Source organism: Tetrao urogallus (genome assembly GCF_951394365.1).
Source record: "Tetrao urogallus genome assembly, chromosome: 14".
NCBI lineage: Eukaryota > Metazoa > Chordata > Aves > Galliformes > Phasianidae > Tetrao > Tetrao urogallus.
The window spans coordinates 205,159-229,313 of NC_136827.1; the positions used below are offsets into that span (position 1 = coordinate 205,159).

The 24,155-nt window shown below is 51.7% G+C and overlaps 2 protein-coding genes across 3 annotated transcripts in view; one reads left to right on the forward strand and one right to left on the reverse strand.

Moving 5' to 3' along the window:
* PFDN1 (prefoldin subunit 1) overlaps positions 1–5,026 on the forward strand; it is a 28,626-nt gene extending 23,600 nt beyond the window's left edge. Inside the window, exon 4 of one of the 2 annotated variants that reach the window (XM_079542308.1) lies at positions 4,829–5,026. In XM_079542308.1, coding sequence (XP_079398434.1) covers positions 4,829–4,912 — 84 coding nt within the window. In that variant the 3' untranslated portion in view covers positions 4,913–5,026. The remainder of the gene's footprint in view (positions 1–4,828) is intronic. The other variant, XM_079542307.1, reaches the window with a different exon arrangement.
* Positions 5,027–6,628: 1,602 nt separating this feature from the next.
* Positions 6,629–23,532, reverse strand: CYSTM1 (cysteine rich transmembrane module containing 1; the record flags this gene model as incomplete). The annotated part of the gene is made up of 2 exons (XM_079542198.1): positions 6,629–6,807; positions 23,310–23,532. 2 exons carry the CDS (start codon positions 23,530–23,532, stop codon positions 6,701–6,703), a joined length of 330 nt encoding a protein of 109 aa, XP_079398324.1. The 3' UTR covers positions 6,629–6,700.
* Positions 23,533–24,155: the final 623 nt, after the last annotated feature.

Sequence of the window (24,155 nt, forward strand, 5' to 3'; positions counted from 1 at the left end):
AGCCCGTCCAGATCTCACTGCAAAGCAGCATAGCCTTCTGGTGTGTCACCCACTGCTCTGAGCTTTGAATTGTCCAATATCATTCCATTGCTAGATTCTTCAATTTGCTGGAGATGTTTTTATTTGAGTTTAGTCACCTCATACTTCTGGTTGCAGGCCACTGATTTACAAGCTGAGGTAAGGAGACAGAAGTAAAATTTGAAGAGCAAAAAAAGCAGAAATTGAATGATAAGCTGCTGTTTGAAAAAGGGTAGCACCTGTGAGTTCTAGGCATAGTGCAGTCCAAATAAATACTAGCTGCTGTCCTTTGGTTTCTTGCTGAGCACAGCAGTGCTGTGCTGTCTGTTGGAGCTGAGCATCCTGGCCCCAAACTCCTGCATGGAGCTGACAGCCCTGGGCAGCACTCCGAAGGCAGCTATGCCCCGAACATGGTGCTGTGTGAATATGGTGCTTTGATCATCTGAATCTGGTCCACAAGGAGCTGATGAATGTTTTTTTTCTTGCTGTGGAATCTGTGGATGCTGGCTCTTTAATGTGACAGGAATGCGCAGTCTGGATGTGTCATCGTGGACAAAGCCTGGCTGCTGCTCTCAGTGTGATGCAATAGCGGCGGAGGTGGGAGGTTTATGCAGTGTCAGGAGGTCGCTGCCTACATCTGCTAACCACAGTGGCCGTTTCTCAGGGCTGTGACCTGCAGGTGTATTTGCCCTAAATCCAGAATTTCCGCAGCAGCCGCTGAGAGCACATAGCGTGGAGCTGAACAGGGAGCAGACTGGGAGGTTACCTGCAACAGGGAGCAAAGTTGAAGCTTTGGGGTACTTTTGAAGTACTTAGGGCATTGCTTTCATTGTGTGCACAAGCACCTGGGCACAGACCTGCCCCTGTGGTGCAGAGTGGAGCCTTGAGGGTGCTATCTTCTCCAACCCCCAGCTGAGGCTGGGCATTCTGGTGCTCCGGGCACTGGATGCATTGTGCCAGGTTGGCACGTGCCATTCCTAGCCCTTGCCCCATACACAGGGTCTAGGAGGGTTGCAGGAGTGCCTTGAGATGGGGAAGGGTCCCAAGAACTGGAGGGTTGGGGTGAGCAGGGCCTGGGGGCAGCCCAGGAGAGCCCCAGCATGGCTACAGGGGCACTGAGAGGTGCAGGGAGGACTGACCCTGCGAACAGCTTCATGAGCAGGAGGGATGTGCTCTGCTATCTGGAGAGCAGGTCTTGGCTGTGGGTTTTGACCCTCTTTCTTGGTGCCAGGGAGCTGTTAGTGGTTCCAGAAGGCAGATTTAAGTGAAAATATTTTTTAGGGCTAGCTTTTGGAGACATCATGAAGTCTGTGGTTTGCTTTGCTGCCAGTTTCCTGGTTGGGAAGGAGAACTTTTTGGCTATAGAATTAGTGTAAAGAAATCATGAAACTGCACACTTGGAAGCATTAACTGCACTGGCTTTCTCCAACTCTGCTTTCTATCAACTGCTATTCACATAGCCTGGGCCTTGCTAGCTGCAGTGGCAGCAGTGGCTGTCTCGCATGTTCCAGCGGGGGTGGCAGTGCCCTTCTGTGCAGGGGAGCAGCTGAGTGGGAGGGGTTGAAGCGGCTGTCTCTGCAAGGGGTGGCTGAGGTGGAATCTGATGGGTGACAGCCTGAGGGTGAGGGTGCAGGAGTTTGTCCTGTTCAGGAGCAAGGCAGCTGGTTGGATTTCAGTATGCGTATTGAGGATGCTGCCCTCTTGGAAATTTGTTGCTGCAAATCCTGTTATGTCTCTGAGTGCATTCAGTCGCCTTCTGGGCTGCCTCCTGCTCCTCCTGCAGCGAAGGCTTCTTCTGAGGCTGTAGCCTCAGGTCATTACTCCTTGTGTGAGAGATGCTAGAAATGTGGATCACAGCAGCAAGACAGTGTTTTGAATCTTTGGGAGTGGAGAGCAGCTGACAGAAATCAGAGCTGGAGAAAGTGCTTCTAAAACGACTATGCATTTAATGCCTCCCAGTGTGCAGTTCCATCATTCCTTTAATGCCAGGCAATACCAGGTGCAGGAATTGCAGAGATGGAGGCTGGGAGGCCACAGAGGGCGTTCCTTGCACAGCTAGTGGCTACTAGCAACCCAGCAGGGCCAGCCAGGCTGGAATGGGCTCAAGGATGACTTCAGAGCCTTGATGCCAGCCCCACACGGCAGCCTGGAGGGGTGGGGATGTGTCAGCCCCGCTGGCTCACAACGCTGCTCCCCGGGAAAGAGCATCAGAGACACTGAGTTTCCTGTCTAGACCCCGGTAATTGTGGTGAGAAGGCAATTGGTACAAGTTCCTGCTCCCCCTCCTGTGGTTACCTAAGCAGAAGCCATGCTACAGCTCCACAGGAAGGAACACTTTGCTTCTGCGGTGCATCTTGGAAATACAAATCCTGGCCTTCTCAGGGCTGCCAGTGTCCCCAGCAGCACAGTGCTGTGTAAGGACCGCATGGGCACCGTCCTCATGGCAGCAGTGTGCCAAGTCTGGTCCCTGCCTCAGCCCCTTGTGCTTGAGAAGGAGGGGCTGGAGTTCCTGTCCCCAGATGTGAAGTCCCTCAGCGTCATGCAGAGCAGCATGAGAACAGCAGTGGCTGGGGACGTCCTGCCCTGCTTGTGTATCAGTGCCGGCAAGGCATCCGCGCAGGGACCCACGCTGGGCCGCCTCCCAGCAGCTTCCTGAAAAGCAGCTCTTGTAGCAAGAGGCATCCCACGTGTCTGCGACCACAGCAGGGAGACAAGGAGCCCTTTACTGTATCCCCAAGCCCTAGCTGTTGTTAACAACCTTTACTGTTTAAATGAAAGTTCTTCAGTGTTTAGAAATGGGAGCAGAAGGGATGTCCTCATGGCATGGGAATTTCAAGCGGGTGTACAGAAGAGTTGCAGTGGGTCAGCTATGGGAGTGCGGATGGCAGCAGGACTGCACCGTGTGTGAATGGTTTTGCTTCTGTGTTACACACCCCAGCACCCAGCATTCTCACAGTGTTGAGACCATTGGCAGAGCACCCCATTGGCCTTTTTTGTCACCCTTTGCTGCTGACAGTCACTGTCCCATGGCACATGCACAGCCCACCTGGCCTTCCACTAGCAGCTAGGTGCCATGAGCACAGGCTGGCACCAGCTTCTGGTTTTACATCACCCAGTTCCCACACCATACCTGAGCCCTGCTGCTGCCCTGCTCCAGTGAGGTGACGCTGGGGGTGAATGCCCCTGACTGCACCTCCTGTAGCTGGGCAGTGCTGGGAGCAGTGCAGCTCTTCTTAGTGCTGGTGGAATTCGGAGGTCATTCACATCGTACCGGGTTCCTCTGCCTGTGGTTGGGAAGTGGTTCGATGGAGATGTGCCGTTGTAGCCCAGGGAGCAAACATGCCCCGGGTGCATCCAAACCAGTGTGGGCCAGCAGGAAGAGGGAGGGGATCTGCCCCTCTGCTCTGCACTATGAGACCTCACTTGGAGTGCTGCATCCAGTCCTGAGGGAGACCTCAGCACAGGGGAGACATGGAGCTGTTGGAGCAGGTCCAGAGGAGGGATGGAACACCTCCCTAGGAGGATAGGCTGAGAGAGCTGGGGCTGTGCAGATGGGGAAAAGAAGGCTCTGGGGGAGCTGAGAGCGGGCCTCTGAAGGGGCTGTAAGAAGGAAGGGGGCAGACTCCTTAGCAGGGACTGCTGTGTTAGGACAAGGGGAAATGGTTTCAATCCAGAAGATTTAGACAGATATAAGGAACAAATTCATTACAGTACTGGCAGGGAGGCACTGGCACAGGGTACCTAGAGAGGTGGCAGTGCCCCGTCCCTGCAGACAGCCAAGGTCAGACTGGATGGGCTGTGAGCACTGATGGGGCTGTGGGTGTCCCTGTGCACTGCAGGGGATGAACTGCATGGCCTTTGGGGGTCCCTTCCAACACAAACGGTTCTGTGATGCCCCAGGCTGAGGCCCACCTCCTGTGGTGTTAAGGATCACCCTGCTGGCACCCTTCAGCACAGGGCTGCACTGCGTTCATGGGGACAGCCCTTGAGGCATGGGCAGGGCTGCCTCGGGAGCATGTCCCACAGTAGTTCCAGTGGGCTCTGCTGAAGCACCAGGCACTGGTGTGCCCTGCACCAGGGGCAGCTCTGGGACAGCATGGGGACAGAAATGCGTTCTGCAGGCCTGGCACCCATGAGAGACTGTTGTGTCTGTCGTTTGGAAACCCAGAGAAAATAGTCAGGAGAGCCAAGTGCAGATTTTCCAGTCACCTAGGAGAACCCAGACTAGCAGGAAAAAATGCTGCCTGTTGAATTCCTATCTTAGGATGCACAGCTTCGGTCTGCTTCCCTGCCAAGCCTGGGATAATGAGAGATGATTAAAGAAACACACGTTCTATGGTGACAGCAGGGGATTTCTGAACACACAGCAGATAGAAAGGAGGGTCTGGTTTCTGAGGATGCCTAGCTGGGAAAGAACCTTCTTAACCTGAGCGTGAAGGGGTTTCAGTGGCACTGATGGCAGCACAAGTTGTGGTGCATAAATTAATCTCTGGACTCCAAACATGATGGGATCTCATTTCCTTTTCTTTATTGCTGCAGTTAATTTAGCAGACCCTTTGTAGCTCTGCTGTTGATGCAGCCCAGCAACTCTGAGGAGGTTTCAGAGGGAACAAAATTCCTGTCTATGTGACCACAGCCCAGCCAGAAAGGCAAAATGCTGGCACTTCCAGGATGTGTCTGGGAATGACTTCCCTCCTGGGGAAGCAGCATGTCCTGCACCCTCAGAAGTGCTGGGGCTCTGCCCTGGACGTGCTCACTGCTGCCGGTGCCAGGCCAGACATTAACTCTCCCCTGGGTTTCTGTCTTGCAGCAGAAGAAGTCCTACCTGGAGCGGAGCGTGAAGGAAGCAGAAGATAACATTAGGGAGATGCTGATGGCCCGGAGGGCGCAGTAGATGTGAGTTCCTGTTGGGCCACGGATGGACCTGTGCTGCTCTCTGGGTGATGCTGACAGCTCTGCTGTGATGGCTGTTACCTGGCAGATCTAATAAAACCCTGCTGCAAAGCCCGTGTTGGCTCACTGTGTCTGCTGGCTGCCTCTGTCATATGGCAGCTGCCTTCCTTGCTGAGCTTTGACGAATAAAGGAGGGGCAGGACTTGGGGTGGGTGCCCTTGGGGACATCCTACTTTCCTTGCGCCCCCATTGGCGGACAGTGTGATCAAAGCAAGCTTGCACCAGTTGCCTCCCACTTCTCCCTACTCCTGGCTGCTGTTAATGGGATTTTTCAGTGGTTTTCCACCAGCAGCTTGTTGGGATGTCACTGTGGCTGAGCTGTGCTGGACGGGCGCAACGCTGCCTGCCTTAGCACCATGCCTGTGCACTGGCCATCTGCCCTGTGCAGTGTGAGACAGCCCTGCTGTTGGCACTCGTGTGGTATGGGCCACTCCTGTTGGTGTCTGTGCATACGTGTGTGCATTTGTGTCTGCTGCATCTCACTTCCAGCCCATGTCCAGCACTGCTGCCCGCCAGCACCAGCTGGCTACTGGTGTGCTGCTTGGCAGCCCCACACAAATGTGATGGGGTGGGTGCATCATGAGCACCCTTGTTCAGGTGCTCATCCGTGTTGACCCTGGGCACAGAGCAGACCTGGTCTGGGCAGGGGAGCTCTGCACAGAGCTGGGGCTGAGCTTCTCCCCAGTGCCCAGGCCCAGTGCTGGCCCAGCATGACACAAGGGAAGGCTCTGACCTGCTTGCTGCAGTCCTGATGAAGCCCTCTCCAGCACTGTCAGCCCGATTTCTCCTCATCATATCAGGCAGTTTCTTAGCACTACATTAATCCATTGTTTCTTACCCACTTATTTACCTCTACTGCAGCCAAGACTCTGCAGCAGTGCCATGATGGAGCAGTGATGGATCAGCACACAGCTAGGAACTGCTGGTGCTGCCTCCTCTCAGCTCTCTGTCTTTCCAGGACCTGTCTGAGGGTCCCAGGTCCCAGCAGGGGCCCTTCCAAAATTATCTTCACCCTCTTAGCATACCATAGCAGGAGTGGCCCTGAGGAAGCAGAGGGCTTGATGGGACAGCCCCACGCAGGGCAGTGGTCAGTACTGTCAGAAGCAGGCACTCCATCCTCCTCCTTTCCACCCTGGCTGCTTTCACTGCACTGCCACAGCTTACGCAAGAGATTTCTGCAGAAACCCCACAGATGCTGGGAGCAGCAGTGCCAGACGCTGTATGCCAGGCCCCAGCAAGGGGCAGAGGCACATATTTCTGCAGCAGAACTGCTCAAAGCTGAGTCCAGCATTGCTGCACTGCAGTCAGAGCACGCAGGAGGCTGAGAAGAGACAGTGATGGGGAAAGCACACCCTCTACGGGACAGATTTATTGAAACAATTGGGACTTAGCAAATAAAATCAACTGTTGGCTTTAATTATTGCGTATATCTTCTTTTCTAGGACTAGGAAAATTTCAACTGATAAATATTTCATCAGAATGCCTTTGGCTGAAATACACCATGAGCACATTCTTCAAAGTTACAACAAAAGTTTTAGAAATGTTAAAAAGGGATTTTCCTTTACTAAAATAAAGGAGTGCACCCCCCCACCCCAACAAGGCGCTAGGACTGACAGACAGGAACTCTTGGCTGTGCAAAGCAGAGCGTTGATTACAGTAACAGAAAGGAGTCAGGAAAGGAGTGGGGAGACTGCATAGCACTCGTGAGAGGTACGGCGGCTCTGGCGACTCAGGTCAGCATGTCCCAGAGGCAGCAGCAGCAGAGCGCAGTCCAGCATGCCGTCAGGCAGGCGCTCTCCCCCGAGTCGTCCCTCCGCCTCTCCTCCACGACGTACACTGCGGGGACAGAAGAGCCATCAGTCGGTGCCCGAATGGCCGCAGCGCCCAGAGGTGGCCCACATCGTTCTGTAGCTTGGGAGCAGCCTCCAGCTCAGGAACAGGGACGGGAAAAATTAACTGAACATCAATTAAAGTAAATCTGAGTAGTGAGAAAGACAAACATAATCTCAACACCTTTCCTCCCTCTCCCCAGCTCAGCATCACTGACCCCTCCACTTCCTCTTCCCTGCTCAGAGACAACGATGGTGAAGGGCAGCTGCTGTCAGCACACAGCTGTTCCCCCTTCACTTTGCTCTTCAGCCTTCCTGCATCTTCCCTTGCTCCTGCCAGGTGGTGCAAGCTGTGTAACTGCTTGCGCAAATGGGGAGCTGGGGTTGCTTCCCTGTCCCTACAGAGCCACCGGTGGCTGTGGCCAGCAGGGACCTCCAGCTCCATCTGCCACATCCCCGGCTCAGGCAGGGAAACCCTGGTCAGGTGCCCAGGGCCACACACAGGCAGCTTCTGCACAGCTCCAAGGAGAACACTGCAGCCTCTCTGGCCAACCTGTGCCAGTGCTGGTTGCCTGTGCATACACAGGTGTTCCACAGTAGCCAGAAGGAGCCTCCTGTTTGTGCCCACTGCCTCTTGTCCTGGCTCTGTCCTCTTTGCACCTGCCTTCAGGTGTTTATAGACAGTGATGAGATCCGTCTGAGCCATCTCTTTTCCAGGATCAACCGTCCCATCTCTCAGCCTTTCCTTGTAGGGGAAGTGCTCCAGCCCCTTCATCACCCTCACGGCCCTTTGTTAGCCTCTCTCCAGTAGCCCCACATCTGTCCTGGGCAGCCCAGAACTGGAGCCAGCTCTCCAGCTGTGGCCTCACAGGAGCTGAGCAGAGGGGCAGCACCACCTCCCTCCCCTGCTGGCAGCACCAGGCCTAACGCAGCCCGGGACACCTTTGGCCCTTGCAGCACAGGCGCACTGTTGACTCGTATTCACCTCAGGGTCCCCCCGCACCCCCAAGCCTTTCCTGCCAGGCTGCTTCCAGCTGGGTGCCCCACCGTGTCCTGGGGCCTGGGCTTGTTCCCCCCAGGCAGGGCTCTGCCCTCCCCTTTCCTGAGCTGCAGGAGCTTTGTGGCAGCCCATGGCTCCAGCCTGCCCGGGGCTCTCTGGATGGGGACACAATCTTTTCCTCAGTCTTCCTTTCATTATGATGTTCTTGGAGTAGCCCTTCTCAACATCCCTGTTCAGATTCATCTCTGTTAGGGCTTTAGCCTTCCTAACTTCATCCCTGGGTGCTCAGACAGTGTCTCAGTGTTCCGCCCAGGCTCTTTGTTCTTTCTTCTACGACTGTTCATCTCTGTAGCCTTCCTGGCACTTCTGCCTGACTTCCTGTTCTTAGGGATGGATCACTTTTGAGCTTGGAGGAGGTGGCCCTCAAACATGAACCAGCTTGCTTGGGTCCCTCTGCCTTATCCGAGCAGACTCTTCTAAGCAGATCCTCAAAGAGGCCAAAGTCTGCTACCCAGACATCTAGGGTTGTGAGCTTACTGTGCACCACTCTCCCTGATCTAAGGAACATGAACTCCATCACCTCACAGTCACTGCAATCAAGGCTGCATTTGACCTTTATGTTCCAACAAAACCCACTCTGCTGGCAGCTACCATCCATAAGATCACCTCTCCCCATCGGCTCCTGTCGTCTGCAGAAGGATCTTATCATTAGTGCATTTCAGGAACCGGACTGCTTGCTTCCTGCTGCAGCAGATATTGGAGTGGTTGAAGTCCCCACGAGGACCAGAGCTGGTGAACATGAGGCTGCTCCTATCTGTCAATAGAGGGCCTCATCTGCCTGTTTTATGCGGTCAGGTGACTCCTAGTAGACACCCGCTGTAATGTCACCTATCTCTATTTTCCCTTTAGTCTTAACCCATAAGCTCTTGGCTGACTGTTCATCCATGTCCACGCAAACCTCTATGCACTTCAGCTGTTTTCTCACATAAAGGGAAACTTCCACTTTTGCAGCCTGTCCTTCCATGGCAACACACCAGCCACAGCCACGGCAGCCACCCAACCACGTCCCTGTGAGCACCACGGCAATGTTTGGCAGTGGAGGGCTGCAGAGTGCCCTCTGTGAGCAGAGTCCAGCACTGCCCCACGTCAAAGCAGAGCTCCTGCTGCTCCCAAAGGGACCAGACACTGCCAGGGTGCAGCATGAGTGACGCTAGGGAAGGCAGACTTAAGGAAGGGAAAAGGACTTCTCAGCTGTGGTATTTGAGGGAGAGGGAATGGGAAACGTGAGTGAAACAGCCTTGCAGACACCCAGGTCAGGGCAGGAGGATGGCAGCATGTGCTGCAGGGCACAGAGCAGAGGTTCCCTGTAGCCCCAGCGAGGCCATGGCAGAGCAGGCTGTCCCCTGCAGTCCACAGGCACTGTGCAGAGAAGACGTCCATGTGCAGCAGGGGCAGACAAATTGGTAGAGACTTAAGTGTTCTGGGTTGCCCACAACCTCCACTCCTGGTTCTCGTGCACCACTCAGAAGAGGAGGCAGAAGATTGTGGATGGGAGTAAGGTGTTTTGGTTTGCTTTTAGTTCACACTGCTCTAGTCTGTTATCAATAGGCAATAATTACATTAATCTCCCTTATGCTGAGTCTGTTTTTCCTATGACAATAACTGGTGAGTTAATTCTCTGTCCTTATCTCAACCTATGAGCCTTTTTTCCATTATATTTTCCACCTTCTGAGGAGGGAGAGTCAGAATGGTATGGTGGTCCTTAGCTGCCCATCAGTGTTAAATCACTACATACCAACAAGACTGTAGCCCTGCAACTGCACTCCGAATTTGGCTTGCTCATTCTCCATCCTACATGCACTTGAAGTGCTCTGGTCCTGTTCATTTCCATACTGGTTGTTATGAAGGGGGGATGGAGCAGGCTGTCAGTGCTCCCAGCAAACGGTGCTGAGCAGCAGGAGCTGCTTTAAATGCATTTTCCCAAAAGTGCCACCAACCTCACAGATGCACTCAGCTGTGCCCTGCAGTGAATTCATCACAGAACTTTGCCACCTCCACTCATATAAGGAGACAAAAGTCCCGGGAATGGAGTAAGAAGGCTTGGAAAAAAATGCAGGTGGGTTCCTTGCCACTGGGTCACTTTCATACACAAACAGAAATTTTAAAAAAAGAAATTTAAAATAGAATTTTAGTACAAGTTGACAAGGACTAGAGGACACCAACTTGTATAGCTACAGTGCACTTGCGTTTATCTTTACTGGCAACACTGAGTCAGGTTGTTTCCTTTTGGTTCCTCTTCACTGAGCTTGGAGATCACACCTGAAACCACAGCACAATTTGAAGGCAGGCACATAACATTCCTTGGGTCTGTTTGTTATGCTCTGCATGAGACATACAGGCAGCCAGCGCTGCTGAACGCTGCTGAACTCACGGGGCTGACAAGCAGAGGTCTGGGCAGGAAAAGGTGCACCTTATCAGCCTGGTGATACTCCATCCTGCTACCACTGCACTTCAAAGGTGGGGCACAGAGCAGCAGAGCCCAGAAAAAAAAAACAGATATGTACCCTCAGGCTACAGCCTGCATCCCCAGCCTCAGACAGCCCCCCTCTCACCAGATGCAATAACAGAGGAAGCATCTCCTGCCACGCGGACACAGCACAGCCAAGCTCCAGCAGAGTCCCCACACATCTCAGCCAAAGCACAACAATCCATTCTGCTCCTCTGTCCGTGACTTCACAGCTACATATGAGCACGCAGTTCCATTGAAAGCTGCCCTTGGCCCAGCAATGGCAGGGTGGAAGCAGGCAGCCACATTCTGTGCTGGCACAGGTGCGCCAAGTGCCCTGCTCCTCCAGAAACAGAGCCTGCCCGTGACCCTACCACCCCTGCAGAGCTCACGCACACACCCACACCTCCTGTCCCTTGGGGTGAGGCGCCCGGGCAGCATGCAGCCGTGGGGCCAGCGAGGGGAGGCTGCACGTGAGGCTGGGGCTGTGCTCCACTGCAGCACAGAGCAGAACCAGGGCAACGACGCCTGAGCCCGGCGTTCCGGGCCTTCTCCAGGGACCTCTTCCACTCCTTTAAAAGGCTGGACCACACGCACATCCCCTCTAAAGGCGTGGCCTAAGAGCTGTGATGGGCGGCGAACCCTGCCCCACACCGTGCCTTTGTGCTGACACTGCCGCAGGACCACGCTATTCAGTAAGGAGAGTAGCTGAACAAGTTCAGCTTGGAAAGACTGAAGGAAGGAGCCGAGTTTCACGCTGGGAAAAGCCTTCAAGCTTTTTTTTTTTTTCTTTTTTCTTTTTTTCTTTTTTTTCCTGTGGCAGATCCACAAGGTCTGAACTTTTTGGTGCCTTTGTTTCCTCTGAGAAGGGTTCCATTAGAATGAGCAAAGACAAAACATTAACAAGCAACCCAGTACAAAAAGATGATGTGCAGTTCTTGAGCAGCACACACTGCCTGCCGAAGGGCACATAGGAAGGGCAAGAGCTCCTTGCCAGAATGGAAAACCCCATGGAAAAGGAGAGTCCTCAGCTCCTGCCATCCCTCGGAGCCTGCAGCCATGTCTCCCAGGCTGCTTGTGAAACTCCCAAAGCAGCTCCCAGTGCTGCGAGCAGAGGCAGTGCTGGAGGCCAGCTTGCTGCACAGTGCAGCTCGAGCTCTCCCGCTTCAGAGCAGGATCGGCGATGTACCCAGAGTCGAGGGCCATGCTGCCCCGAGACAACCAGATCTGCTCTGCACACGGGGAAGGAGGATGTGTTGGCAACCCTGGGGTTCTGTCAACTTGAAGGCAGCAGGCTGACCGTCCTCTGGAGAACACCAGCAAGCACAGCACATCCTCTTGTGCTCCAGAAAAAGCTCTGCTTTTTTCTCTCCCAAATCTGATCCGTGTAAGCTTACACTGCTTTGAAGGCACTGCCTTGCATCCCTTCAGCTGGGTGCTGGAGCAGCTGGGATGGATGGGGCTCCCAGGCTGGGAGCACACAGCTGGTGCTTCACCCTGAGCAAAGGCAGGCCCTGCTCATCAGCAGCCCTGCATGGCACCTGCAGGCAGGAGGCCACGGCCCCACACTGTCATGCCAGGCAGGACATCTGCCCTGCCCGTTCCGAGCACACCGGGCTGCCTGCACGGCTGCTCCACATCCGGTTGCTTCAGTGTGAGGATGCAAAAAAGTTGCCGTTGTTAGAGTATCATTTGACAACTCCTTCGCTGCAGCAGTCAAACCAATAAAGGGTTTATTGGTGTGTTTATAACTCACAAAGTATCCACTGTATGCAGTTTCACTGGAGGATAGCTCTGCATAACCATTCCCGCCTTGAAGCAGACCTGAAACGGCTGCCTGGGGAGGTTTATATACAGCAAGCTGCCCGGGACTGCAGGCATACAAGGAGAGTTTGCCTGAACTATTTACGTTTAATCCACCAGAAATTTTAAACTACAGCCAAGCGTTGAGGACGTAGTGACAAAGCATGTTCAAAGCATGCATAAAGTGCTCCTACAAAACGCTTGCTGAAATATTAAACAAAATGGCTTTCGCAGATCTGGGCCCACACAATGGCAGCTCCCCGCTCCCGCTGCACAGTGGTTTGTGCTGGATCACAGATGGATTCTGTTGCTCAGCACAAGTAGGCCAGTACCTCTCTGCTCCCATCCCTGCAAGTCAGTGCTGGCAGCTGCTGGAGCAGTGGGCATAAAGCTGGCAGCAGGCGGGCAGCTGCAGAGACTTCAACCATGCTGTATCACTGATGTTAAGGAGCTTTTTCTCAGCAACCAGCTGGGAGCAGGGCTCACTCTCAAGGTGAAGGCTGGCTCGTTATTCACTTGCAGCTATCAACATGCATGGGGCAAAAAGCAGTTCAACAGAAGAGTAGATAAACCATTCCCAGCAAAGTCTCTCACTGAGCTAGAAACACCAGTTCAATGATTTTGGACACTGAGCAGCTGAACATCAGCTTCAAAGCGCTAAGACACAGTGAAAGCAAGGAAGGCAGAAGCACACCTCATAGCCCCGCTCCTCCAGGACTGTGCATTGGCACCACTTTCAGTGCGTAGGATCCCCTATAAGCAGGGCACTCACAAGGCAGTGTAACAAACCCAAACCACAGCGTTAGTGACACAAGGCAATCGATGCCCTCCCGGATGACATCAGCCGGTGGCTTCCCAGCACTCCTACTGCTCAGCAGCTGTCTTTTAGCAGGGAGCAGGTCTGCTGCTGCAAGAACTGCTGACTAAAACCAACCCCCAAAACGTCAGCTAGGGACCAGCTGTTTCTATATGCTTTGTGTCAGAAAGCGGAATGCCTCCCAGCTGCAGCCAGCCGGCTGTGGCACACCTTATGGGGACTTCATGAGCCCCTTCATGCCCAATAATAATTGCCCAAGGTCAGACACCCGAGGATCTCCCACACAGCACCAAAGTCTTCCCACTATAAGCATAAGCCCATGAGTGCCCTGGGACAGGTGGTCCAACACAGACAGAAGCGACTGTTTTCAGAGGCACTCAAGTTGTTTTTTTTCTGTTTTCATTTCCTAGGTGTTGTCTGATTTTCAAAGGCTCAAATTTTTCCACTTCTACTGCTCTCTGCAGAATGGGATGGGACAGGGTAAGAACTGAGCGGAACCTCCCACCTTCTAATCAACCTCAGCAACTGCAGATCACGATGAATCATGCTTGCCCCAAGTGGCAGCGCTCCCTGTAATCATGCAGTACCAGTCTGCGCAGCCCAATGCAAATACCTCCCACTCTGTTTTTAGAACAAATACTACTATACCTTGTTATTTCATGTACAGTCTCCTTTATCTTAAGCACACACATTTTCTTTCTGCTCATACCTCATTGATACGTTAATCATTAGCTCCAGAACGGAAAGGTGCCAGCACTGCTTTTCACCCATAAACCAAAACAGTGACCTTAGGCTTCCGACACACCCACACCTCTCTGCCACGGACACTGCTGCTCTGCTAAGGTACCAACTCACCAGCATGGCAAGTCCCTTGGAGAGCTGGGAGGACCACGAGCCCTTCCAAACGCTGCTTCATGCCTGAGGCTCCGGCCCTTGTTGAGGTACTTCAGGCACAGCACCTGGGCACTCAGCAAACCGCACTTCAGGCACCCACGAGCATGGCTGCCAGGGAGAAGGGAGGTGCTGCTCCTTCATCTCCAGCCATGGCCGCGGCACAGACCAGCTCAGCACTGCGCTGCTGCACGCATCAGCCGGCGCTGGGCGCGCCCCAGGAGGCAACCAGCGGTTACCGAGCACCGCTGCTGCAGACTGCAAATCTCCAACACGATCTGCACAGCTGCTTGCCATAACGACAGCTGCTCGGAGCAGAAGCGTTCATTAGTGCTCTGGGAGGAGAAAACATTCAGTAGAAAATGGACCAATAAGATTTTCTGCATTTGTGATTAAAGCAGCTTTGTCACAAGCTGCTTCTGCACGAAGAGCTTTATTTTTGCTTGTTCAGACAGTCAGTGAAAAGTAACGCTATTTTAACAGTGATTTCTGATGGTTAATCACTAGCTGCAGCTCATCGTTACTGTCTGTGCATCTGCAAAAGCCTTCAGCACATTGGTACTGAAGTTTTCTCAAAGTCCTTCCATTCCAGATGGAGACAGAACAGAGGAAGTTAGCACAAGAGCATTACCAGCAGGGACGCAGACAGGGCAGTGACCAGAAATCCTGTGTTCCTGGGCCACCCCTTAGGATGAGCACTCCATAGGAAGGAAGACCCAACCAGAGCTCCCAGACTGCAGCACATCCTGCAGAAAATCCCATGCTGGCACCAAGCACAGAAGAAGGGGCTGCACCCCTGGGAAATAGGGGTCCTAGGCCTCCAGTCAGAACTGGCGTGTGCCTCACACCAGGGCTCCATTCCACCCCACACCTCCTCCCATGTCCACGAGGCCTCCTGGGCAGAGCTGGGGCACATACATGATGTCCAGCAGCTCCCTGGGCACAGAGCACCTTTCAGCATTCTCCTCCTTTCTGTGCTCCTTTTCTGTGGACACGTGCTCAACAGCTCTGTGCCTGTCACATCACATTTCCTGGTCCCCCACCTCCATCCTGACCACAGGCTTTCACTGTACATGAGCTCTCCTTACCTACATCATATTCAGATTTCAAGCAATGCCTTAGCAGACTCAACATCTGTCAGAGTCAGATGAAAATACAATTTTCAAGCCAAAAAGCTTCCAAAGTTGCAGAATGCTCAAGAAAGTTTCCCAGACCCCAGCTCTGAGCCCAAGCAGCTCTGCGCCTTGAGCAGATGTCAAGTACTGCACGAGCTAGTGAGCACACTGACACATCCCCACATCACTGCAAGCTCACCCCACCAGGTGACCACATCCACCAGAACAGGAAAGTCTCTCCTCTCTGCTACAAGCCTAAAAACTCCTTGCAGTCACCCTGAGAGCAGCTGCTTGAGCTGTCAGGGAGCTGCACAGGCCACACGCTGCAGGACAATGACTACACAGCACACCAAGTGAGAACCCACCGGGGCCACACTGCACCAGGAAGGGTTCCACAGGGTTCCACAAGGTACTGCCCAGGAGCAGAGTATCGCTTTGGCAGCACGTATGCAGGCTCTGCAGGAGGCCAGCAGGCACCAACCAACTCCCCAAAGCACCACAGACTTGTCACACAGAATGCACTCAGGAGGTTCAGATAAAAATAAAATAAATATTTAAAACAAACAAACAAACAAAAACCAGGAGAGCATCAGAGAGGTTACGACTGGAGGCAGCCTGGGCTGCACCATGCAAGGCTGACCATGCCTTGGCAGAGTTTGTGATCCTGAAGAATGCAGGCCTGCCAAAAAGCAGAGTTAGGACCCTGTGCTTTAGGAGAGCAAACTTCTGTCTGCTCAAGGAACCGCTGAGTGGGATCCCCTGGGAAATGTGTCCTTAAGGGCATGGGCACAGAGCAGAGCTGGCAGCTCTTTAAGGGCACCCTTCTGAGAGCGCAACGGCTCTCCCCAGCAGAAGTCGAGCAGGGGAGGCAGCGACCATGGTGGCTGTGCAAGGACCTGCAGCTGAAACTGTGGGAAAAGAGGGAAATGCACAAAGAGTGGAAGCAGGGTTGTGTATCCTGGGAGGAATGCAGGGCTGTTGTCCATGTGTACAGAGATAGGATAAGGAAAGCCCAGGCACAGACAGAGCTGAACTTGATGAGGGATGTGAAAGATAACAAGAAGGGGTTCTACAGGTACATGCGCAGGAGGACACAGGCCAAGGAGAGTGTTCCCCCTGATGAAAGGTTATGGGGAGCTGGCTTCGCCAGACATAGAAAAAGCTGAGGTGCTCAATGAGTGCTTTGCCTCAGTCTTCACAGGTAGTCAGGCTTCCTGTGTCTGCCAAGAACATGAGCCTCCAGATGATGGAGTGGTTTCTGTCCCACTGTAACAGTGGAACAAGTCTGAATCCTCCTCATGAAACTGAACGTGTTTAAGTCCATGGGGCCAGATGATATCCATCCCAGGGGTCTGAATGAGCTGGCTGAGGTGGTTGCCGAGCCACTCTCCATCATATTTGAAAAGTCATGGCTGTCTGGTCAAGTCCCCAGTGACTGGAAAAAGGGAAATGTTATCCCATTTTTAAGAAAAGGAGAAAGGAAGACCCAGGGAAGTGCAGGCTGGTGAGCCTCACCTCTGTGCCTGGGAAGATCATGGAGCAGATCCTCCTAGAAGCTATGCTAAGGCACATGCGAGACAAAGAGGTGACTGGAGACAGCCAGCATGGCTTCAGCAAGGGCAGATCGTGCCTGACCAATCTGGTGCCCCTCTGTGATGGAGTGACAGCTTCTGTGGACGGGGAAGGGCGATGGATGTCATCTACCTGGACTTGTACAAAGCTTTTGACATGGTCCCTTAACACATCCTTCTTGCTAAATTGGAGAGATGCAGATTTGAAGGCTGGACTGTTGGATGGATTAGGAATTGGCAGAGGGCTGTGATCAACAGCTCTGTGTCAGGGTGCAGGTGTCACAAGTGGTGTCACAAGTGGCGTCCCTCAGGGGTCGGTATTGGGACCGGTGCTCTTCAGCATCTTCATCACTGACAGGCAATGGCACCGAGTGCAGCCTCAGCAAGTTTGTGATGACACCAAGCTGAGCGGTGCAGTTGACACACTGGAAGAAAGGGCAGCATCCAGAGGGACAGGCTGGAGAAGTGGGCCCATGAAAATCTAATGAGATTCAATAAGGCCAAGTGAGGGGTGCTGCACTTAGGTCAGGGCAATCCCAGGTATTTATACAGACTGGGGAAAGACCTTCTTAAGAGCAGCTCTGCAGAGAAGGACTTGGGGGTCCTCGTGGACGAGAAGCTGGACACGAGCCAGCTGTATGTGCTCACAGTCCGGAAGGCCAGCTGTGTTCTGGGCTGCATTAAAAAGGGGCGGCCAGCAGGAGAGGGAGGTGATCGTCCCCCTCTGCTCGGCTCTTGTGAGGCCCCATCTGCAGCGCTGCGTCCAGGCATGGGGCCCCCAGCACAGGAAGGACGTGGAGCTCTGGGAGCGGGTCCAGAGGCACTGAGATGAGTAGAGGGCTGGAGCAGCTCTGCTGTGAGGAAAGGTTGAGAGAACTGGGCTTGTTCAGCTTGCAGAACAGAAGGCTCTGGGGAGACATCATTGTGGCCTTCCAGTTCTTGAAGGGAGGTATAACGTGGAAGGGGAATGGCTGTTTACAACGGTAGATGATGATAGGACAAGGGGGAACGGTTTTAAACTGACAGGGGAGGTTTAGGTTGGATATTAGGAGGAAGTTTTTTCCCCCAGAGGGTGGTGAGGCACTGGCACAGGTTGCCCAAGGAGGCTGTAGATGCCCCATCCCTGCAGGCATTCAAGGCCAGGCTGGATGTGGCTCTGGGCAGCCTGGGCTGCTGGTTGGCGACCTGCACACAGCAGGGGGTTGGGACTGGATGAGCATTGTGCTCCTTTGCAACCCAGGCCATTCTGTGATGGACATGCAGAGAGAAAGCCTGAGGAGCTGCTCACACTGCCTTCTAAGCAAACTTATTCTGGGGATGACGGAACCGAAAGGCATCTGGAGGGTGAGCTGGAGAAGCTGCAGCTCCTTCCTCTCAGCACTGACCTGCAAAGAGGAAGAACGCACAATTTGGCCTGCATGCTCTTGCAGCTGACCAAACATTAGGAGGCAGGCTGCATCACTGAGCCTGCTGCTCTTATCACCCCAAGCATCACTGCTGCTCATCAACTTGCAGAAATCCTACTTCCCTGTGTATGCAATAGGTGAAATGCAGTGCTGAGCTCTGTTTGCCACCAGGAAGGTGGGCTGCTGCCAGAGCCTGGCTCCCACACCCAACGCAGCGTTATGGATCAATGGGGGAAACAAGTAAAAAGATGAGAGCTGGGCAAATGGCTAACATCAAACAGTGCCTTCACAGCTATGAATAAAGGATGTCATTCATACTTTGCTCTATTATGCTTCTTTTTAAAGCACATCATCAGTAATAGTACTATACCACACCTCTAACTGAGAGTGAGAAAGAAGCACCTGCTGGTTATCACCTGTTCCCATGCGCTGGCTGACACTGAATTAATGCTTTAATTAAAACACTGGTGGGGAAATGGGATAGGAGGGCTATCCAAAAGTCCAAAAGCACCTCTAAAGCTAGAAATCAAGTTGTGTAGCTCCCATCCAAAAGCCAAGCCAGCCATGAGCCCTTGAAAGACACAGGTATACCACTGGAGACTGCCACCACAGAAATGCTGCTTTACCATCCGATTCTGACAGCATGTATATGTGATGACCAACATATACATACCAGAAGGAAAACATCCAGATCCAAAGTGCCTCAACAGTTATTATTTCTACCTGAGGATCCACTGAAGCTGGATAATTGACTGCTTCTCCACATCAGCTCAGCAGAAGAGCCAACCCTGGAGGTTGCCCACACAGTACAATACCTTCAAGCATGAACATTAAAGCATAACAGGTTTCCTAGTTCTCAGTGTAAATAAACGAATCCTAGCATATGACTTGGAGTAGCTTAAACCGTAACATTAAGAAAACTCAGGTAGGGGAGCAGAATGTGCACTCAGGTGGCAAAACAGCACACAGCAGCCCTCCTGAGACCTGATTGGGAACACTGCTGGAGCTGAGCAGCCACACCACACCAGGCCAGCCTGCAACCTTTTGATTCAGTTACAGTGACAGTTTTTGCCATAAGAGGTACAGATTTACAGCATCAGTATAATGGATCTTTAAAAATCAGCTTTTTTCAGGCTATCAGTTCTATATGAGATGCTGCTGGAGGCAGCCATTAAGAGAAGCCCCACCAAGAGCTCTCTCAGAAGACTTCTATGAAGCTGTCACAGAACACAGGTCTGCCTTGTGTTAGATGGGCTGGTTGGGAAGAAGAACAACGGGGGCTCAGGGAAGGAATCAAGGAAAAGGAGAAGATTTGGCAGGAAAAAAAAAAAAAAAAAAAAGGAGTTGTAGCCTTGACTTCATTTTACACATTCATAAATGTTCTTTTACATAAGCAAACAATGTATTCCACTGAGAAATTACCCTTCACTTTATTTATTTTTTACCTGCTCTGTGGAACACACAGAACCACAAAGTGCTGAGTGTTACAACAGGGGCAGATGCAATAAAACCACACCTTGATGAAGACAGCGCCAGGAAGAAGCAAAGATCAAGCAAAAAAAATACATCAGTATCAATACTGTGATACACAGCATGACTGCTTTCTTCCAGAAACCAAAGTGCAGTGCTCCAGCATGTGGGGCTCCTGCATGTTTTAGGGAAACAAAAATATGCTGAAGAGTACACACGCATCCCACATGCTAGAAATACTTGGCTCCTAGTTACAAGTAAAAGGCTTATTTTTATTTAAAAAATCCCCACTGACATGAATTTAGTTTGTGGGGTTTATATTTACAAGTGGCTAAAAATAGGCAGAAGGCCCCAGTGAAACTTCTCTCTCACATGTGCTCAACCTTATAGGCTTTTTCAGAATCACTTCTTCAGGAGCAACAAACCCAGAAGCTCCTCTTACCTTCACAAACCTACTGATAAATTCTGCTGTTGATATGCAATCTGAACTGTGAGCTACTCAGCTTATGAAGATGCTCCAACCCACCTCTGTGCACCAGTTTACCTATGCACGAGGCATAAAAACAACCACCCCCCATCACTCTTTTTTGTACAATCTTGTCTGAAAGTTCCATCCTCACTCTTGACATATCTTCTACAATTTGCTTTTGTTTTTCTTTGGTAATTCAGCAAAACACTCATAGCAACCATAGCAGTTGTTACTGTGAATTCCGCCTTTTTGACATCTGGATATCACCCCCAGATACAAAATGATGTGCTCCTTCCTTACAGTGTGGGAGGTTAACGCATTACAGGAGACACAGGCATACAGGTGCTAAGAATCGTATGGAAAACTCTGGATGCAAAACACACTTAGTCCTGCTTTTGTTTAACGTCAGTCATGAGTCAGCAATAAGAACTTAATGGAGGGGAGCAACCTTACAATTTGCAGCTCGTTGTCATTAAAGTCTTTTAATTGCAACATCTTTGTACCTTGCCATGGGACACCCTGCTCAAGCAGAGCTGCTGTGTACCAGCCAGCAGCAGCTCAGCAGCACACGGCTGCTTGCTCACTGTCCCTAGGTGGGGTGGGGGAAAGAACAGCAAAGGTACAGGTGAGAACTCCTGGTGTAGATACAGGCAGTTTGCTGGGCAAAGCAATAATAGCTGCATGCATGAGTGGGGCGCAAAGAACTCACTCGCTGCTTCCAACAGCAGGCAGACATTCACCACTGCCAGTGAAGCAGGACTCCTCGTGTGCAACTGTTTCTCAGGAAAAAAGCACTCCAAACAGCCCCTTCTCCTTCCCCCTCCCCAGCTTTTATTACTGATGCCATAAGGCGTGGAACTTCCCTTTGGCCAGTTTAGGTCAGCGCTGCCGCCCAGCACCACGCTGACAGGGTGGCTCAAGGAGCAGAACTGCCCTTGACTCAGCACAAGCACTGCTCTGCACCAGCTGCATTACTGTGCTGTCACCACTTTTCTCACATACCCAAAGCACAGCATTGCAAGTTTCCACAGAGGCTGATAACTGTCTCAGCCAAACCTATTACAAGGGGGAGGGACCCGATGACCTCCAGAGGCCTCAGCCATTATGTGATTACATTCAATTCAAGAAAAACAACACAAGACACCAACTCCCAAGTTTATCCTAGATACTTCATTGGCTTCAGAAGCCAATTCTGAAACAAGATCTCCTAGATGGTTGGTTTGTGGGTTAACATGCAGAACAGCAGCTGTGTTTGCTGAGGTTTAATACAAAACTGTGCCTTCTGCAGCATAAGCCTTGGCTCTCGTTGGACAAATATTTCACTACTGGTCCTCTGCAACTTCCCAGCCAGTTTTTTGTGCTGGTTAAAAGGTGCCCGAGTCAGAGAGACCTGAACAAAACAGCTTTCAGTGCAGTTTCCTTACTGAGTCTGATACAGAATCCTTTCAGCATTCAAAGCAGCAGATCTGCCAAAGCAACAGGACACCTTTCCCTGCAGCTCCTACAGCATCCCTCTGTGACTATAGCAGCAAAATGCTACTTGCAGTAAGCAAAGCCAGTTTTCTGCCTGGGAGACTAGGAAGTTTTTCCCTGAGAACGCACCCAGATATGGGTGTTAGGCAAACAAGGTGCATTTCCTAGGGAAAATCCTGGTTACTTCAAGTACGTGTGGCAGCAGCAGAAGGAAGCATCTCCACGCTGCTGCCTCCCCAGTCTGAGGCAGACCTTTGGAGAAGGAAACTTTTGTAGAGGAAGCTGAGCACATGCTGTTGTCACTGAGGCCAGTAATCAAGAACACTGAAAAAACAGGTTCTTGAAAACATCCCTTTACAGTTCAGTCTGTCCACCCATGTGTGTCGACTCTGGATTCACCACAGTGGAAGAACTACTTGGAACTATCTCAAATTCCAGTTTCCCATATAACAAGGGCCTTGAACATACTTTGTTGCAGTGCACTGTTCACTCAGAGCATCACACAGTGGTAAAGTAGCAGGGTACAGAAGACAGTTATCTCAAAAACACAGCACAAGCGCATCAACTCCAATCCTGAGAAGGCCTCAAGCAGTAGCACACTAGCCCCAGTGGTGTAGGACAATATATGGAGAACGACCTCAATAACTAACAGCTAAGGACAGCCTCATAGCAGAGAAGGCCTCAGGGGAATTTTCTGAGCCCTGACAACCTACCAGGTGACGTCAGCTCCAATTCCCACTCTATCAGCCCCAGTCTTTACAGCAACAGCAGTACCTGAACTGCTTAGCAGTAAAGCACTGACTGCGGTTTGACATAAGTGTTAGTTTTCTTTCCACTCCTGAGTCAGACCTCCTGCAACCACAACAGACACCTCCAGCACACGCAGAGCCTCTGTCTATTCTTCCTGAGGGCAGCTCCCACCTCAACCGCAGCTGTCAGACAGCACTTCTGTGATGCCCACACGAATTCCTACAGAGCAGACATGTCAGCAGCTCTGGCCACATCCTCCAGCATCCCAAGGCAGCCATAGGCACTTAAGGCTCTTCTCAACAGCTCAGGCCTGTCTGTAATATTCACTGCAGCAAAGGTATAGATGGTGCCTGGATTAGTACCATTATCACTGAGGAAACCTGAAACCAGACAGTGGAGTCGGTATGACAGAGTCTAGACCTCTCAGCTCCTCCCTTCAGAAATTTGCAGGCATTGAGATCTCCCTGTGCCTTCTCTTCCCCAAGCTGAAGGGTCCCAGCTCCTCCAGCCTCTCATCATACAAAAAATGACACAGTCCCTTCCTTATCTTTGTGGCCCTACTCTGACAATTCAAGCCTGCACCAGGCACAGCAATGAGCCCCAAGAGAGCTATGAGCATTCACATTAAATCAACATGCTATATTGAGAGGAAGTGGCACATGGAAGGACCGGCTACCTACCAAGGTAAGTTACATTGTCCTCCTTCCCTTCTCTAGAAACCTGGTGGTTTTGTTCCGCACATCCCCTCCACCCCCTCAAAAAAGGGAAAACAACAACAACAATTATAGCTTCAGCAAAACACACAGAAATCCAGGAATTATTCCAGTGGCACACAAGATCACCTGGACAACTATGTCTAGGCTCAAGAAAATGGACAGATGTTAATTAAGTACGGCACATTTGAATATCAACAGCTCTAACTTTAAAGCCTTCAGCTAAACTTTTATCAATCCAAAGACAGACAGAAGAGTTGTGGGAAACCTAGAGCCAGCAAAATGCGTGTACAACAAAGTCAGTGCAATGATTCCCTGGAGGGATCAGCATAAAGAACTTTCAGCAGTATCTTCAAAAGAATCAGAGAACTATTAGAGGCTTGGCTGCAAAAGATAGCAGTAAAACAAGATATAATCAGAACACCTCCCTCAAACAGGTTTCCAGCTCCACCAAAAGCTTCAAGGTCATGCATCTGTAAGACAGAAAGGGTAACAATCACCCTGCACCACTGCTGCTAGGCATACCTGTGTTTTTAGGCCCATCTGCATACACCGGTCCTGGAGGCGGAGGTGCATTTTGCCATCCATACTGCGGATAACCTTGATAGCCTGGCTGGCCTGGCGGGTACGGCCCCGCGGGTCCGGGTGGATAGCCAGGGTAGGGGCCAGGAGGGCCGCCCGGCTGTGGGGCATAGGGTGGGTAAGGGGCCGACGGGCCAGGGTAAGGTGGAGGATTTTCGTAGTTCATCTGGGACGCAGAATCTGTCCTGTAGAAAAAGGAAAACAAACAGAAGAGTTGGTTTGCTTTCACCCCAGCATACATACTCCATTTCAGACTGCTCTCCAGTGGACCAGAGTTTGACGTAACAGACCTGAGAGTACCTGCTCAAGCAGCAAACTGATTTTTAACCCCATCACAGGACAGACCTGAGTTGAAGTGATTTCTTTTAAGTGACATCAGTTCACAGCAGCAAGGAGAGCGGCTCTCCCATTTCCAGTAACACATTAGCCAATCACACAAGGAAATCTGCTACTACAAAGAAAATGTCTTCTGCTTCCCCTCATGACTAAACTGCTTTTAGGAGATATTTAAAAGTGATTACTTCACGCTTCTGTCAATATTACAACAGAAAAACATACAGAAAAGCAGCCCATCCAGGACACACACCAGGACACCTCATCTCCAGCAGAAGAGCGCTTCATTCAGGAACAGGACATTACATGTCTGCTGTTACTAGCATCCAGACTCACTCCAGAACAAAGCTGTGCATGAAGAGTTTCCTGATGGTTGTGCAACCCAGCACATCACCTGCTCCCTCCAGCTCTGTGCAACCAATCCATTAAGCAGTCACAAACAATCAGGACCATGGG